This window comes from Nyctereutes procyonoides, unplaced genomic scaffold (assembly GCF_905146905.1).
Source record: "Nyctereutes procyonoides isolate TBG_1078 unplaced genomic scaffold, NYPRO_anot_genome, whole genome shotgun sequence".
NCBI lineage: Eukaryota > Metazoa > Chordata > Mammalia > Carnivora > Canidae > Nyctereutes > Nyctereutes procyonoides.
In genome coordinates, this window is record NW_026575134.1 from 12911814 (window position 1) to 12930868 (window position 19055).

Consider the following 19055-nt stretch of genomic DNA (forward strand, 5'->3'; position numbering starts at 1 on the left):
CCAGGGCACGATCCTGGAGACCCGGGATCGGGTCCCACGTCGGGCTCCCGGTGCATGGAGCCTGCTTCTTCCTCTGCCTGTGTCTCTGCCTCTCTCTCTCTCTGCGTGACTATCGTTAAAAAAAAAAAAAAAAAAAAAAAAAAAAAAAAAACTTACTAGAACTGCAACCACAGGTATTTTGATTCATTAAGTCTGGGGTTCGGGGCAGAAATTGTACCACAGAATATTCTGATATAGGTGAGTTACATTTTCAAAAATACTCTCCTAAACAAGATACATGGGGTCAGAAGTTTAAAAATGGTTCCTTTCAATTTCACTAATATTTACTTATCAGTTAGGATGTATCAGGCACTTTTTGGAGAAGTATTATTACAGTAGTATTATAGGCTATTGTATTGTGTGGATTAAAGACAGTTTTATAGAGTTAGGTAGCTACAGTTTGGTAGCATTTTGTTGCTTTTAAGAAGAGATAGTTGGAAAAAATTTAATAACATAAAAGTCTACAGTTATTAAGAATTGGGGAAAAAATTTAAAATATAGACTAAATTTGGTTTGTTACATTTTAACCTATTTTAAGATATTAGCAATATTAGAGTGAAATACATATCTTTGGGTGACGATCAATATACAATATATGAAATATACAATATGTGACCTGGGATTGTATGTAATATTAATGGCTGTGCTATATAGATACAGCATATATATATATGTTATATATATAGTGTCAATCTCATGTATTTCTCACTTTTTTTTTTTAATTTATGATCGTCACAGAGAGAGAGAGAGAGAGAGAGGCAGAGACATAGGCAGATGGAGAAGCAGGCTTCATGCACCAGGAGCCCGATGTGGGAGACGATCCCGGGCCTCCAGGATCGCGCCCTGGGCCAAAGGCAGGCGCCAAACCGCCGCGCCACCCAGGGATCCCCTATTTCTCACTCTTATAGTCCGTATCTAATATGGTCAGAAGTCTCATTTGTTAGCATTAACATTTAAAAAATTGTATGTTAAAAATTTTCATTTTGCATCTACTATTATTTGTCCATACGTGTCTGAGTGGAAAGCAATTGTCTATGATCTTAGTAATTAGACTAAAAGATTCTCTTGCTCCTTTTACTTTCTGCCTTCAAAAATTGGTGAATGTGCTTTGGTAGACTGCCTTGCTTAATGCCTCTCAGAAATATATGACATATTGCTTTCATGGAACCAGGGTTAGAAAAATGACCTCAATCCCAGATAGACTCAGCTCTCCTCCTTTATCTTACTTGATGCTTCAGGGTTTGATAGTGGTAGGAGTTGATATTGGTGGCAGTGACAGGAATGACAGCACTTTTTACCACTTGCTGGTGGAAGTACAAAGCTGTCATGCTTGAAAGCCATGGATACAGCTTATAGAGGTCTGTTTAAAAAATGTGTGAATAGAAGGGTAGAGATACTTAGAATTATTTTCACACGTTATTTTATCATGACCAAGGGGAGAAATATTGTGTTTAAGTTTTGCTCAGCTCTTTCTCTTCTACAAAAAAGTAAAAGCTTTCATATTAAGATGAGACTAGTTTTCCATTTACTTTTCCATCTCAGTATCTACCTGTCTGTTTCAAAAGTTTGAGTTGTTGTAACATCCTAATTTTTATTCTACTTTGTGTCATACAGTGTGTTATTATATTACTAATCTGCCCAGTCTGTTAACTGGGGTTTCTTTTAAAAAAAATTGCTTTCATTGTTTTGAATGCTAAATTGTTAATTCATCTTCAAATGGATTTTCTTCTGTGAACTCTAACCCATATTCTATAAACACTTTATTTCTCTAAGCGCTGAATCTCTCTGGGTACTTTAGATCGTTTCCCTGCCTTGTCTAGGTTTAATTATCCCCTCTCCCCTTGTCCCCCGCCTTTTATAATATGGTCTGAGGTCGACTTTCCCCGAACATATTATTAGTCATCTCATGTTTAGCTTTCTTGACTTCATTGCTGTCCTGTAGGGAGCTTGCTTACATTCATAAGGAGAATATACAAGTGTACTTTTCTGAGAAGTAAAAAAAAATAAGCTCCAAAAGTTTGCTTTAGTTTTTTTCTTTCTCATCTTATTTAGTGAAAAGGAAGAAAAAAAATAGATTATTTTATGTCTTTTTTCCTTGCTTCTATTTAGAAAAATAACCTGTCTCACAATTTGACAAGTTACTTTTCTTACCTTTTTCAAGATGACCTTGAAGTTAGCTCAAAATCATTTAATGATAATAGAAAAGGGTTTAAGTATTTGATATTTTATTATTGTCATTTTTTAGAAATACTGCTCTATGTTTTTTAGTTTTTAAAAATTATTTTTAAGCAACCATTAACAAAGAATGAAGGAGACATGTATATAATGAGTTGGATAGATACTCATAATTATTAGCAAAGGATAAGATTTATATTTTTTACTTTATATACTTTTGTGTTTTCACATTGTGTTTATAACTTTGTAATTAAAAAATTACTAAGAAAGTATGTGGTTAGTGGAAAAACTGAATAAGCCAGTATGCAAAATATAAAGTAGATATTTTAAAACATCAATTTGAAATTTTCATTTTGAATAGTTTATAATAACTAAAACATTCTTGAATAATGTTATTTTACTTAATTGAATTTTTTGCTTTGCCAGAAATTCTTTTTGTTTTTGTCCTCATTTTCTGTGTACTTTATGAGAACGTAATTTAAAAGTTCTTAGATTGGCAGCCCCGGTGGCGCAGCGGTTTAGCGCCGCCTGCAGCCCAGGGTGTGTTCCTGGAGACCCTGGATCGAGTCCCACATCGGGCTCCCTGCATGGAGCCTGCTTCTCCCTCTGCCTGTGTCTCTGCCTCTCTCTCTCTCTCTCTCTCTCTCTCTCTCTCTCTCTCTCTCTGAATGAATAAATAAATAAATAAATAAATAAATAAATAAATAAATAAATAAAATCTTAAAAAAAAGTTCTTAGATTATTGAGGATAATCTAGTTCCATATGGTCTTTTTTTAGCCATCATTTAAAATTTTTCAATTTCTTATACCAGTTATCTTTTTAGTCGGTTGACAATACCCCATTGATTCTGCCTTCATATGGCCTGTCACACGTGTGCTCCTTTGCACAGCTACTGCCAGCACTTTTTGCCAGGCCTTTCATTACCTGTCAGGGTGATCACCGATGCTTCCCATCTTCTGTGTCTTACCCAACCAACAATTTGGTTTTTCAGCTTTCTGTTTTGAGACTTACCCAATGAAACCTTTCTACATATTGCTGATTGATTGATTGATTGATTGATTGATTTGTAGCCATTTATCATTGTATTTTTCCCCTGCTCATATAGCTTTGCTGGTAGTACTTAAAGCCTTCTTTCTGTCTTTGGCCCCAGTTTAACTTATCAGATCAACTTTTCACTACTGTACTACTTTTCAACGATATCAATTTACCATTTCAAGATTTGCTTCAGTAGCTTTCCTCAACAATGCTTTTATGTATATTGTTCTTAAATCCAACATAATTTCTTTCTTTTTAAGTCTATTGAGATCTTTGCTTTTTCTAAAAAAGGCATTTTGCCTTTTTGTCAGTATTGCCAGACTTTCAGCTACCTTGATTCTAGGTCCAGGGTAATGACTTTATTCCATATGAATGTGCATATCTGCCATAGCGCCTTCTACATTGTAAGGATTCAAATATTATATGAATTACAGAGCTTACTTAAGTGTATAATCAAGATTTAATGAAACTAAAAGTTTTATTGACTTTGGAAAGTAATCTTCAAATTACTGTGTTGACTAAAGCCTAAGTATCTGTTTTCTTATCTTTTAGGTTTTTACCTTTCAGTCTAATCTCAGTTCAATGAGAAGTTTGACTTTAAATGCCCAGAGAACTTAGATTTTACTGTTAATTTATTTGGGGGATTAAAAAATAGACCACACACCTAAAAATTGACCTACCATGGTGAGAAGTGCAGAAATATTATGAATGGCATTTTTTAAAGCACAATTATAAATTTTTAAATTTTTATAATAGGTTTGGGGCTAATTGGTAGAATAGCAAGCAAAAGAGTTCCATACCTTATTGAGCTCTTGTTTGGTTAGTTTTTAAAATAATAGTTTTTACTTCTATGGTTTTGAAGAATTAACTCAATTAGCCATATATAAATTGATGCCCGTGTCTGTGTTTTATGGCATATGGGTGGAAAAATATCATTTTAAGAAGGATCCCATATTGAGTTTGCTATTACCTCTAATTCTTTTGCACTTACAATTTTCATTCTAACATGAAAAATTGGCATTAGTATTTTTTCCCATAAAATTATTAGAAATACAGTGAAAGACATACACATTTTGGTGAAGCCCATCATGAGAAAAATAAAACTACTTCTCCTTTTCATAGAACAAACACTTTTTTTTTCATAGAACAAACACTTAATAAAAAAAATTGTCCAAGCTTCTCATTCTCTCATTTAAGCTGAGGTCAGTAATTGTAAGCCTCTCTGTGACCTGTTTTTAAAAGCTGAAATTTTAACATAAATATTATTTTGGTTTACATATTTTATACTATTTAACATTAAAAAGCTATTAGAAGTTATTTGGCAGGTATGAATTTTCTTTGTTGTAAATCACTGAGTGTACTTTTGTATACTCATTATTGGAGGGCAAAAATGCTTATTTATTGTTCCAGTGTCAAATGTAGAAATAATAACAATTTAGAAGGCAACATTATAATATTTGCCATTTATTACTTATTTTGTTAGATTTCTTATTACAGAGAACAAGAGGGCATGAAAGCAATTTAGGCAAATATATTTAAAAATGTTTTTTAACCAAGTTCTTTGGCATGCTTATAGACTTGAAGATTAAAAATATTTAAAACACAAAGGGTTTCTCTTAATATGAAAATTCTAAAAATAGTCTAATTTTTATGAAGATTATAAAACTAAATACAATTATATTTTTTGCTTGGAAGTTTAAGTATAAAATTAGTTTAAAAAATTTTAATGGCTGTATTAGGAGAAATTCTGTGCCAAAGATGTTTATTGAATGAAAAAGATTTTAATATCATTAACTCTGAAGTCTTAATTACTCTACAGGGTTCCGAAAAATGTCTTACTTTCTTATGCTACATTTTGTCAAATTGAAGCATTTCTTTAATTCCATAAAAGTAGAAAACAAGACAGAAGGATACTGTTCTTTTGCCAATATTTGACATTTTAACATTATCAGAAATAAATCACTATTACAATTCCCATGTAACCTCAGTGAATTCAAGGTATTGCATGGTGCTCATTTCCCCCAAGGATTAATGTATTCAGTAAACTACACTGGGTCAACCTCAAGTTCCCTTATTTACATAAAAATGATGTATTATTGAATTGTTTGACAAAATTTTATGCAAAAAATGAGTTGCTACTTGATTTAATGGATAGAGGTTTAAAAATAGGACAAAAAGTTGTCCAGTTAATCAGCTATACAGTAGTAAATACTGTATTTCCCTATTTTAAGTAACGTAACTTATTGCTATTTTTCTGATACAGAGACCAATTAGCACTCATTGCTAGATTTTGGATTATAACAGTTGGAAAATATTTGTTATGAGATTCCCAAACCTGTTATCTGTAGTTAGGATTAATAATTTGATAGTTTTCCAACATGAATTGAAAATGTGAGACACAAAGATTAAAGTTAAATTGAGTGATATAGAATAAAAACTTGACAAGAATTTATTGCCATTTAAATGATTTTAAAAGTGGAAATAGAACTGTTGTATTTTGAAACATTTGGAAGCTATGATGGCACAGTAGCCTTGTGTAAATTATATTACTCTAAAGTTGCTGTATATCTAAAGTTAGAATTTGTTGGCTTTGTGAAGCTTCTCTACAATGATAGTCTTTTTTTCTCTTTTATTCATATTATAATAATTGACTTCTGTTATACAAAATGACTGACTGACTTGAATAAAGTTAGGAAGTTAGTTTATTTTAATGCACTGGTTTTTACCAGTATACTATATTAATCCAGAGCATTTGGCTTAGACTCAAGCAAAGTGAGGAAGGAAGAAAGGCTGGTGCTTTAGTTTTCTTCCTTCCTTATTGTCAGTTTATTTGTATATTTATAGGCATAGTACCCTTAATCTTAGAAATTCAAACTCTTTTTCATAATAAACTTAAATTTCAAAGTTTCCCTATCTTAGAGTGTATATATACAGGGTTGTTTCTTGGTTCTTAAATTTTAAAATCCTGATAAATCTTACAATTTTCTGCATTCAAAAAATTACCATTTTACACGTAGTTCATTATTTTGATGCATCAAATATTATAGCAAGTAGACTATACCAGAAAACATAATAGAGTGACATAGAAAATCCTGAATTATTTTGATTTTTTGGAGCCCATAATTTTTGTTCTTCCTAAAGTGCTGTTCCACTGGTCATTATATAAATATAGTTTGTGGCTTAGAAACAAATACACCTCATTAAAAAAAGCAAGGATATCTGTGTCAGTTACATTTTAAAGTTATACACTGTTTTAAGGCTATGTATTTATTATTTAGAAAATATGACTTACATGAATATCTTCTGATGGACATGATATTGACAAAATATACACAATATTACTTTAACAAACTGCCATGCAACAAATACATTGTAATGAAGAAATTGAATATATATGACCTAATCTAATCTTGACATTTACATTGAAAATTTACAACATAACCAATACTTAAAATGTCTTTTCTTCTGTTTGGCAGTAATTTCATTTTTTTACAGTTTAAATGTAAAACTTCTGCATGTGGACTTAATGAACTTAGGTGTTTCCCTAGTCTGTGACAACCTGAGGTACTAAACATTTTTCTCTTATTTCACTATCTTCAAAGGTAATTTTTTTGTTCCTTTTAGGATCTATCCAGGAATTGTGTATTACAGCATTATTAGGCATAGGATCAGCTTCCACTATGGAAACAACTCGCTTTTTCATTTTGCTTTTCAAGACCTTCTGAAATTTTTGTCTGGTGAATGCATATAACAAAGGGTGAAATACAGTTGTTCCATAAGCCATGACTAGAAAACACAACCTTAGTTTTACTAAAAGGTCACTTGGGCCTACGCATAAAATGGTGGTATTCAAAACAGAAATTGGTGTCCAGCAGAGAAGAAATGTAGAAATAATCAATAAAGACATCCTGAAGACTCTTTTTTGCCTTTCTCGTCGTTCACGGTGTCGTTTCACAGCTCGCCGGAGGGCAATTATTACAGAGACTGAAGTTCTCACACCAAAGACCACATTTCTCCCACCACTGCTTTGTGACATGTCTGTGGTCTCATGTTGTGTGGTTAGAGAGATTGTCTTTTTCTTTCTTGCTTTCTTCTTCTGCCCTGTTGAAAATCTTGTGCCTATTCGAATATTAAGAGCCTGAAGGATTTTGGTGTATGTGATTAACATGACTATGACAGTGAAAAAGAATATCGGGATCTGTACTAGCAAGTGATAATACATTCCCAGTTCAGTGTAGTATTCATTTGTACTGACACACAAAAGCGTCTTGTTTTCCCACGTATTTCCACTTTGAAGACTGAAAAAATTTACCTCAATAAAGGGTATCAGGAAAGAGAAAAATGAAAAAATCCAAATGGATATCATTAGCATTACAGCTCTGCCCATTGTCAGAATTCGGTTTGCAGGTTTTACAGAGATGTCATATCTGTCCAAAGTGATAGCAAAAACGTTGATTGCTGTTGAGACACTTGCAAAAGATACACAGGCCTCATGGAAACAGCAGATGAGAGCAGTGTTACTCTCCAGTGAAAGCAGAAGGATAACTATAGTTAGAGGAATACATCCCACACAAATTATTACATCAAGTACATGAAGATTCATTGTAATAATGTTACTGACAGAGTTGATTAAGTTGGATTTCATGCAGTAAAGTACCAATACGGTGAGGTTGCTGCCAAGTCCCAACACAATTTCTAACATAAGAAATCCGGTGAGAGACACTTGAAAGCTTAATGGATATGACAGTGGTTGGTACATATTGGTGTCGATGTCATCAATGTCATCTCGCACTGTAATGTTAGATTCAGACTGCATGTTGATTTCCAGAATGGGAGAAAAACACATTCTTTTGGAGCAGTTGGTGTTTTCCCTAGAAAGTGAAATAGAATAAACTCTTTGATATTTGGCAATTTAAATGATGTATAAAACATGTGTTCCTTGTAAAAAAAAATCTTTTTATTGTGTACTTGGCTTAATTTTTAAGTTTCTAAATTGTGGCAGAGGTAAAATTAGGAGACAACAAGATTGCATTGTTTTGACGTAACAGAAAATTGGATTCTCCCTTTGAAGATAACTGTATGGGGAATACTATATAGTTCAAAATTAATGTCCTAAAAAGATTTTCCTCATTTGAGTTTTTCAAGCTTATTGAGATACAGTATATTTTTGTACAATTAAACTACCCAGTATGCAAAACTAATTTTAGCCCAGTGTTTTAAGATTTCATTTTAAAGTGTTGTGAGTAGGTGGGTAATAAACGCTATTTTAATATGTTCTAGCATAATTAGGGTAGGTGTAATTATTCTCGTGAGATTTCAAATGAACAGGACAAGTGTTCATTTAAAATGATAAATGGCACAGAGCACTAGTTTGAAACCATTTTGTCCCTATTCTTGGTTGAAACTCGTATTCAAGAGTCTACAGTGTGCTTGAGGATATTTAGAGCTATTTCCCACAGAAGTAGGCAAGTGGTAAATATTACATATTTTGTAGTGAAAATGCTCACTGAACTTTATAATGGACAAACCTGTGTTATAAAAATTCGACGAAAAAGGACATTATCTTACCACCACAAAACTTGGTAAAAGAGTACTAATCACTCCAATGAATGATTTATTTTGTGACCACACCCTCTCATTTATTGTGGGAGGGGGAAATTGAAATTAAAAATATCATCTTAAGAAGTGACCATTTTTGGAGTGGTTTAAAAGAATATGTCAGTTGATTTTATTTGTTTAAACAGGATTTTAAGGTAAAACATGAAATTTTGGAAAAGGGGTATCTGAAGCTCATTTTCTGAGGAATCTTTTAGAGTTACACATTCCCTGTAAAATCTTTTGTATAAATCACCCAGTGTGTATAATTTTGAGGAAAATTAAAAAAAGAACTCTTTTGCTAATTCATGTAAATCTATATTTTAATGTATAGAGATTTAGAGTAATTTATAAAAATAATGTCTGATTTTGTGGGCTAATATGTCAGTAATGAGTATATTCAGTTAAAATATAAAATCATACAACCAACTATATTTCACATTTCAAGTACAGCATTTTGACTATAAAATCATAATCAAACATAAACTATAAAGGCTATAATAATTTCCAAAATTCATCTTAATCTTTCACTTGATGTAACCTTTGACAGACTTTAGAATACAATTTTATTTATGCATGTAACTTTAGGGGCGATATTTCAGAAACACAGATGATAACATTATCAATTCCTTTTTAAGCTTGGTATAAAGTATCACTAGAGGTATATACTCAAGTAAATGAAGGTCTTAGCTAACATGAAATCCTATGAAAATGAAAAATTTTAAGTGTGCCAAATTTTTGGAACTGACAGATTAAACATCAGGTCTCTGTCACATCAGTTAGATTTATAATTAAATAAATTTAGCATGCCAACTTAGTAACTAAGTAAAATGCATCTCCTCTAGAGCAGGATTTTTTTCTTTTGTAAATGTTAAACAGCGTGGTGGGGTGCATGCATCTTCTGACCTACCTGTTTGCTGTTGCCTTATGGGCCTTTTGGCTCACTATAGCAGTTTTTCACAAATTGATACATGATGTCATTGACAAATTTTGACATGAATTTTTACCTGACAACAGTGAAGGAGCTGTGTTTTATTTCATGTCTTGTAGAAATTCTTTCATTTTCTCTCCAGTACTTCAAACTGTATGAATTGTGAGATTTAGTTGGCTGATGGATTTCTAAAGACCAGTACAAAATACTTGTGTTTGTTTTGCCTTAAAAAGTCACGACCAAGAGAAACTTCCTCAGTGATAGGAATTATATTTCCCTCTGAGGGAATATATGATAGTGTCTCTTTATTTTTCAGAACATGTGAAAACAAAAAAGGAAACATATGATTTCTAGCTTCTAAAATGTATTTAGACATCCTTTTGTTACAAATGTAAATCTGTTCCTATAGCAGTCCTCATTAGTTTGAAATGATTTCTTGATCACATAACTTGCTTTATATTATAAATCCAGTCCATGTTCTTTTGATAAAAACCATCTGCTATTTAATTTGATTTGTTTTCATTAGAAGAGGATACATAGTCATAAAACTTAGATGAAAAAATCCTTTAGCAATATCAACTGCTACGAATATCTGAATATTTATTGTAGAAAATACTTGATACAGCTTTATTTAGCTTGCTCCTAATGCATGGCATTTTCTTTTTGGCAATCCGTGCCTCATTGTTTCTTCAGAAATCAGCTCCACAATCCTGGTATGTTAAAGTATAAACTCCCCCTTTAAAAATGCTCACCATTTTGTTTTCAGGCTTTTCCAGTTAAATTGTTTTTCTTTTTGTGTCTCTTTTATACAGAATCTTCTTATGATGATGACTGTCCATGTGTTATATCCCAGCAGTAATGTGGCCCTGTATTTTCTGGGTTTAACTCCTTAGTGTCTTAAATTCATGTGTTAGAAGAATAAAATCCTGCAGTTTATGGTTGAGACATCTAGGGAGATGCTTGATCAGATGCATTCTTCATATTGTCAGTTGTAAATACTGAATTAGCTGCTGTGGGCCCTTGTGAAAAAGAAAAAAATAGTTAAAAAATAGGGTTCCTAATGTCCAATTAACTCAAAGTTACTTTAGTTTTGTTGACTTCAACACCATACACAGTATTCGTTATCAAAGTAAGCCAGCTGTATTATTAGAGCCACAACTTCTACATAAATTTAAGGATTCCTTTATTTTCTTTTCTGAACAGAGATTGCAAATGTTATGTTATTTAATAACAGAGGTAACATTATAAATATAACTGTGAAGGAAAAGCTGCAGTTTTAAAACAAATTTCTGCTCATTTAAGAAGCTAACCTGTGTTTTCAGAGACTATGAGCAATTAGTATACACTAAACATACCGTCGTTTTCTCTTGTCTTTATAATAAATTTAACACTATTTCCTACTGGAAAATATTGTAGCTTGCTTAATTATTAGCACATAGTTTGAATGTTAACTGATTAAAACAGATTCCATGGTAAGATGCTATAAATTTCCACTGATGAAGTTGTTCATGTAGTTGAAATGTAAAAGGCAATGCAAAATGTAACTGCAAATTAAATAATTTTCAACGAACATGCCCAATAATGAACATAACCTAAAACTGAGTAATAAATAATAACTAAATAGTAAACCTGGTTCTTTTAAGAAATATAAACATTTTTTGAGCACTTGAGAAAAACTGTGCAGATGACATTAAGAATATTTAGTAGGTCTGAAGTGACTTAAAAGCTGGTATCTTCGTAGTGAATCAACAAAGAAAAATTTTTGGTATTTAACATTGCATCCTAAAAAAATTACATTTAAAATGTTATGTCTTAAAAGAAATAGATCTAAAAAAATACATGTTTAGCAATGAATAGAATTAAGCAAATAAACTGTTAAAATTTAGGTTGAAATTTTTCAAAGTAATTTTACCCCACTATGCCAGTTCAAAAGCAGCTGTATACTGTAATAAGGGAACACATCTTACCTCCGCTAAAGATTTGATACATTCCTGATGTAGTTGAAGCGTTTCCAGTTTTGATTGATTCATTTTGTTCACTTGTTAGCAGAGGACTGGGGGAAGAGGGTCATAAACATCTCTTCAGAAAAGACCTTAATGAAAATATGTGTCTGTACTGTGCCATTGTCTCAGCAGTACTGCTAATGTATGGAACGTGTGGTGCTGCTTAGAGGCTGCTGCAGTCTCACTCTTCCTACTGTGGAATCAATAAGCATCTGAAAAACGTAATGAAGTAATTGAACATACTGAAGGCTTCTTGTCTCCAGAGACAACATTTAGATTCAGTCTCTCTAAAAAGGAATGGCACTGCTTTTCAGAGGAAAGCCTGTTCTGGGCAGCTTTTGCAGAATGACAGCCTACCTTGTCGCTTCTCTCCACTGCAGAGAGATGCAGTGCATTCACTAATTTTGATTGGTCAGTTGTATTGGGCTTAAACTGTGCTTCATATGTATAGCAGGGATTCCTCTCCCCCTCCACTGTTTTATATAAGGGTGTTTTTTTAAAAGGCTATATTTATAAGTGGTTGTATGCTGCTCTTAAATAGAATATGAGTAAATTAGTCTTTTAAAAATGTGTATTCTATTTTGGGTTTGTTGTTCACTTATGCCAAACATTAAAAGATGCAGGGAGGTGGAGGGGGGCAAGAAAGAATTACACGGTAAAAAGTATATATTCTTTTTGAAGCCTAGATGATTGCACTCCAGAATATTTTTGTCGTATATATGTTTTTGGTTGAGATTCTTTGTTCTACAAATAGAAAGCCACTGCATCTTTACTGTGAACCACATTGAATTTCAACTAGTTTGTTTGTATTCAAGTCATCTTCTCTGTGTATTTCAAATTGGTGTTAGCATCTCAAGGTGTTAAACATTGTTATGACTACCGTATTCATTCAGGTATTCATTCATTCCATTCATTCATTCAAAATATTAATGAGATTGATCCAAGGTGTTTTACCCTAAAATATTTTTTAAAAATTCTATTGCTATTAGCATAGTTTCAACATATAAAGATTTAATCATGTGCTTTCCTTTCAAATTACTTTTATCTTCACCTTTGGTAACCCTTTTATTTAGTGGGTATATACTGATCATTTGCCATATATTTTATTTCAACTGGTGTTTCTGTTTTTAACCTTTTAATGGATTGCTATGCCTTAAATATGATATGTAGCTGTTTGCTGATGTTATCGGGTAAACATACCAGTAAAGGAAAAACGAAGTTAGTTATGTGTCTTAATAGGTTAAAAGGCTAAATTATTTTAAGATAGATAGGTTGTCAAATGAATAAAAGCAAGTATAAGTAACTTAAAATATTACTTTAAAATTAAATTTCGATTAATTTTGCTTACCTGTTCTAAGTATTGAGGAAAATGCTTTTTTAGATTTGAGTATATAAAGTGGCTAGATTCTATATCAGTTGACAAAATAGAAGACCTTGCAAATGACTGAATTATTAGAATGTTGATCATAACTTATTTTTATTATTTTAGGATTATTCATACTCATTTTTAAAATGTATGCTAAATTTTCAGTTTGTAACTGGAATTCTTTTATAATTTTAGAAAGCAGTATACATTTTTGTAATCTTCTGGTAGTATTTAAGCTTCACAGGTAGGGAAGCTGAGTAGTATATGAATTTTGAATTGTATTTGTATAGAAGTTGAGAGTAATGTGGTAGAAAATTTTGTTGTGAATTCCTGAAGTTTTATGCACAGCTTTGGGATGCAAGGCTTTAGTAGTGCTAAAAATTAAAATACTGTTGTGCTACTTTCTATGCATTTTGAAGGTTGCAGAAAAGGATGTTGTTAGAATGCCAACCATGTTGAAAGATAGTGTGCAAGCACATGCACACACAATGTTATTTTAAGCTTCAGACTGACACCAGAGCTTCAAACTAAAATTGGAGAAAACATATTAGCATCAATTGAAACTTGTGGTGGGGGCAAGAAATCATTAACATAGTAAAATACACAGTGATTTTCTTCCAAAGAGTTAAAATATGCTTATGTTTATCCTCAAAATATCCCTGTGGAGTAGGGGCAACCAAGGTACAAAGTTTAATGACTTGAAAAAGTCTAGTAAGTTAGTAGCAGAGCAGTGTTAGAATTCGGTAACCTCCTCGCCCCTCCCTCCCCCACATCTCTCCGTAGTTGGCCCCTTCTCTGGAAAATTCTGAAGATACTTCGGACTTAGAATTGGATGATCTGGGTTCAGTCACTGCTTATTAGTTATATGACTTTTGGCAAGTCAGGCATTCTTTGGGACACAATATAGCTTTGATTCTTTTTGTTGAAGTTTATTTCTGTTTCTGTTCTGTTTCTTTATTTCTGTTTTCTTTAGCTCTCTGTAATACAGTGTTTCCAAGTTATACTCAGACTATTTTGAATAAAACAAATTCTATCTCTGTAAGAAATAATGGCAGCAAAAACGCTCAGCTTTGGACATTGCTCTTTATTCCCCGTGCAAGCGCCTTGTGATTAAAGATATACAAGATATCACAAACAACAATTATTTTTATTGCACCACACATGCTTAGTATAGTTTTCCTTTTAAAGCCACAAATTGGTTTGGTAATTAAAAGGTTTTCTGATTTGTTAGCAGGATAATCCTAACTTCTTTTGTTTTTAACAAAGATGAAAATATCTAGACCACTGGATTCAAAGTCAGATTATATTATTTTCACGAAAAAATTCGTGTCAAATTACATGTCAGAATTTACAAAGATTATTATTTCCATAGGAACAAATTTTTACACTTGTGCATTTAATACATTTTGTATTTATATAGGATACTCATTTTGGACAATTGGGGATTTAAGACCAGATTTTATTGTTATAAAATAATTTCATAGATTTGCTGTTAATTGGCTAATTAATAACCTAAAACAACAGTTTTACCTTGCAAATGATAACTAAGCAGTAGATAGGAATCTAAGACCCCAAATATCTCCATTAAAATCCTTTCCCCAAGTTCTGTTTTTCTTTTTTGTTACAAATATTTTGATTGCATAGAAGTTTTAATTTGTAACATTTTTGATATGGAGCCTTTGATTTTTAATTGTATACATGTGTTCCCTTAAGTTCGGACAGCCGTGAATGTGAGAGAGTAATTTGTTGTTCACATTTACATCACACTATTGATGTCAAGTCATTCTTACCCAGCTTGTATCTGGTTCTAATGATTCCAAGTTTGTAAGTGAAAAAAATTCAACTTTGTGAAATACTGAAATTAACCACAACTAAAAAGTGCTTTGAAACTGATGGCAAAATATATGCAAAAGCAGTTTCTAATTGCTGAAAAATCTGCTTTTTAAATTGTATTGCTTCAAAGGTGCTCTTTCAGTGAGTGCTTAACATAGCTAACTCAATTCTTGATACTAAAGCCCAATGAAGAAAGAATTATTTCAGTTTAAAGACAATTCAGAAATTTCATTTGGCTTCTCAACTTTAAATTTCTTTCACAACAAATGTTTTACCAGAAAAATAGAAATGGACCATCTGCTGAAACCTTCATCAAGTGGGGAGTAGCCAAAGTAGTAGAGAATCAACAATGTTGGTGATTCATTATTGGTATGAGAATAATTGAAAACTGATTATAATTCCATGAAGTACATGCATAATAATTATATATTCTTAACAGAAAACTCCACAAAATGTTATTATTCCCCAACCTTCCTACTTCACCTAAATTGGTTATTTAAATTCTTTGATTTTTATTTTTTACACTATGTATTTGTAAGTCAGTTGCCAGCGTCACATATATTATAAAAATAAATACATGGCTTTCCTTTCCATTTTCTCATCCAAACTTAGATTTTGGACTCTGTGACTATTACTACTTTTTGATCTCTGTTTGTCGTCCTAATGTTAGTCCAGCTTAATACCACTCCTCTCAATTTTTTGGCTTTCTATTTTCACTGACTTACATTCCTCTTTACATTCTTAAATATTATGGATGCTTTCTGTTGGTGTTTTTCTCTTATATTTACATCAAAGAATTATGCAGTCATGTTTGTGCTTTTTTTTCCTCATTGGCTTCTCTTCTTGCTTTTTTGCTTCATTTTCTTTGTATAATTCTCCTTTGTAGTTTATTTTGCAGAATCACATTCATTTCTGTGTCCTGAAACCAAGTCATTTGATGAACTAGATTATACATTTAACAGAGCTATGGCAAATCCCCTCGTCTGTGCTGTTAATGAGTCCCATGATCTAGTGGGAGATGTGGAATGATCATCTATGAACTGGTGGTCTGTTATTGAAATTGGTTAGACACATAATGCTTTTTTTTTTTTTTTTTTAATGTGTAAAGCCATAGAATGGTAAAGTTCCAATCTAGACTCATTCATTTCCATGGTACTACTTAGGGCACCCATTTGGGAAAATGGATGCGTTTTCATAGTTTACTAATAATAGCTAAAGACTGCTACTGGTGACTGTGCTATTAAAATACAGTAATATATCTTCAGTTACTGCTACTTCTAGTCCCCATTTAGGGATATACTATCTACAAAAAGTTCTGCTGTGATTTTGATTGATAATGCAAAGGATTTATGGATCAATTTAAATAGGGGAGAATCAACTGCTTAAACAATATGGAGTCTTTCAATTTATCATCATGGTATCTTTTTGATTTATCAGTGTTTTATGGTATTTGGTTTATAGATCCTGCACATATTCTGTGAGATTTGTACCTAATTATTTCACTTCCTTAGTCCTATTAAAGTAGCGCCTACCTTTTTGAAACAAAATTCCAATTTTTAACTTTTGGTACATAGAAATACAGTTTTTTTTTTTTTGTTGTTGTTTTGTTTTTTTCTTGACCTTATATCTTGCAACTTTACTAAACTCCTATATTAGTGTTGGGGACGTTTTTTAAAAAATGAAGTCCATGGCATTTTCTGTACAGGCAATTAATATCATCTGCAAATAGAGACCAGTGACTTTTTCTTGAACCATGTGTGACTTTTTTTTCTTGCATTATTGTACTGCTTAGGACTTTTAGTATTAGATTTGATAGGAATGTGTTGGGAGAAGCACTCTGCCAAGAGCCCTGAGCACTCCTGAATGTCCTTGGGTATGCTGGGTATTGCTAGATACACCAAGATTGCAAAGACCTGACTGTTCTTTATCTGGTCCAGTTCTCAGAGTTGTGTTTGAAGCTAGCAACCTTGAGGCATGCAGTAATGACTCCCCAGATGAAGAGCAGACTTGCTTCTGCTTGTACAAAAATGGTAAATTTTCTAAGCTCAGTGTTGTTTGGCTGTAATGCAAACCCACTGTATACATAGTGTTTACCTGGGCCCCTCTGCCAAGGGGCCTTAGATGGGAAGTGAGCTGTCGCTGACGTGATCCTCTTACCTCTTACCTCTTACTCTTACCTCTTACCGCTGTGTCATGGGTCATAAAATCCTTTGCCGATGACCCAGGCATCTTATGTCTTCTGCCAGTATCCTTGACAAGAACAGACTAGCTTCATAGCTTGAAGGTAGAATAAAATCCTTGACCCTTCATGATTTTCGACAGTTTTGGAAATAAGGTCATGATGTTGACAGAAACATGGCTTCCTGCAAGAAAAAAGATGAGTGGCCTTGTGGGCCATTTTAGGGGATATGAGATCCAGTAGCAAATGCTCTTGTTGAAGTGGGAAGCTAGTAGATCCCCTGCTGACATACCTGTTAACGAATATTTAGAGGCTAAGCCGAGAGAGGTAGAACAGAGCTGCCTGAATGATACTTTGGTTTATTTATATTCACTCTCGTGGCTGGAGGAGGAAAGAGGCTATTATATCAATAAGACAGTAAGCCTCTGGACCTTAGGCAAAAGCTGAATCAAGGGGTCCCCAGAACTAAACTAAAAGGAGTCAACAAGGAGAATGGGTAGACTGAATACGTTAGAACTTTATTTGCTCAGTCCAAGCAGGCAGTTTGGACATAGATGTGAATCTTGCCTATTGGTGCAGAACTACTGTTTGCTCTGTGCCCTCTGATTCATCTCTCTCCCTTTAATCTCAGCTGCCTCAGGTCAAGCCTTATGTGGTAGGGAACCTCAAGGAGGTGTGGGATTTCCAACTTTTATGGTTCTGTTGGATAGGGTAGCCAGGCACCATCCTACATGGTCCTTTGGGGAGAAAGCATGCTAAGCAGCAAGGAGGCTGAAGCCTCTGAGGACTGCAGGGTGGACGTCTGGCAGTGTGCACAGGGCAAATTAAGGACGCCCTGGCTCTTGCAGGAGCTGGGAGACTTGAGGGAGTAAGTCGCACGGACCCTGGCGTGAGGAGCCAAGCAGAAGAAAAGCCTCCCATCACCTCATTGCTCCTCTGCAGGCTAGCCTCCCCCACACCCCCTACTCCCATGTACTCTCCATGCTCCTGGTCAAAAAAGAATGTCTTCCCCTGGCAGCTGTGGCTATAGTTCCTTTTGTGTGTGTGTTAAATTCCTTGGTCTATGTTCCTGCAGGGGAGGAAACAGTCAAATTCAAGAAAAGCCAGAGTGTGGGTGGAGTCTCGGGGCCTGTTCAATATACCGTTGTTCTGACTTCCTCCTCCAAATGTATATTTGGTATTGCCATTTTTACTTATATATGCTTACACTGTGAATGCTTATAAGTTCACGGGAGATTCTCCCATTTGTGGGCTGCTGCTGGTCCCCTCCCTGAGTGATCCAGCACAAACAATGGATTATCCCTAGAGAAAAGAGAAGAAAATCACAGCTTTAGTTAGGCGGCTTCTAAGGAAGGTACTCAGGCCATTTCTTAGTACAGCAGTGCCACCTGCCTGACCCAGCTACCAAGTGCACCTCTGTTTTTTCAGGCCTACTGCTAAGATCTTGTTAAAACCACTCACCTGACCCATAGCCTCCTTGCAACTCTCTGGCATGATGTTGCCGTTTTGAGGGTAGGTTAACTCAGACTGGACATTAACAAGAAAAGGACCCAAGAAATTGCATTAATCAAATGAAAATGGTTTGTTCAGCCAGCCTGGCCTTAGCATCATCTTGGTTTTGCATGAAGGGGTGGAAGTGACCCCTTTTGAGAAAAACCATACCTCTTACATCTGAAAGAGCATCTCTCACTTCTTGAAGCAGAGCTCCTGGCTTAGTGGGAACCTTGACTCACAGAGGCTCCTATAAATACTTTGGCCTGGTTCACTTATGTTTCAGCCCAGATAAAAGCTGATGGTATCCGTTGTGCTGCTGTAGCTTTTCAACCAGTGCCAGCTACAGAAACCTGAGAATGGAGGTGATCGCTCAACTCTGTTCTCATAGCTCTGACCAATATGCC

At 33.8% G+C, this 19055-nt stretch overlaps 2 protein-coding genes across 4 annotated transcripts in view; one reads left to right on the forward strand and one right to left on the reverse strand.

The window, feature by feature from the left end:
* Window positions 1-19055, forward strand: part of COG5 (component of oligomeric golgi complex 5) — a 282416-nt gene that overhangs the window by 69137 nt on the left and 194224 nt on the right. The gene's annotated exons all lie outside the window — the stretch shown is intronic.
* Window positions 4872-12210, reverse strand: GPR22 (G protein-coupled receptor 22). Of its 3 annotated transcripts, none has more exons than XM_055300755.1 (3): window positions 11744-12210; window positions 10529-10795; window positions 4872-8121 (listed from the first exon to the last, which is right to left on the reverse strand). In XM_055300755.1, exon 3 carries the CDS (start codon window positions 8094-8096, stop codon window positions 6795-6797), a length of 1302 nt encoding a protein of 433 aa, XP_055156730.1. In that variant the 5' UTR covers window positions 8097-8121; window positions 10529-10795; window positions 11744-12210; the 3' UTR covers window positions 4872-6794. The 3 variants fall into 3 exon arrangements, with proteins under 3 accessions (XP_055156730.1, XP_055156728.1, XP_055156729.1); XM_055300753.1 differs by having other exon boundaries at window positions 9853-10795; XM_055300754.1 differs by having other exon boundaries at window positions 9756-10795.

What these genes read in the sequence shown, in the direction of transcription:
- GPR22 (XM_055300755.1), bottom strand. Translation starts at nt 8,096, where the DNA reads ATGTGTTTTTCTCCCATTCTGGAAATCAACATGCAGTCTGAATCTAAC.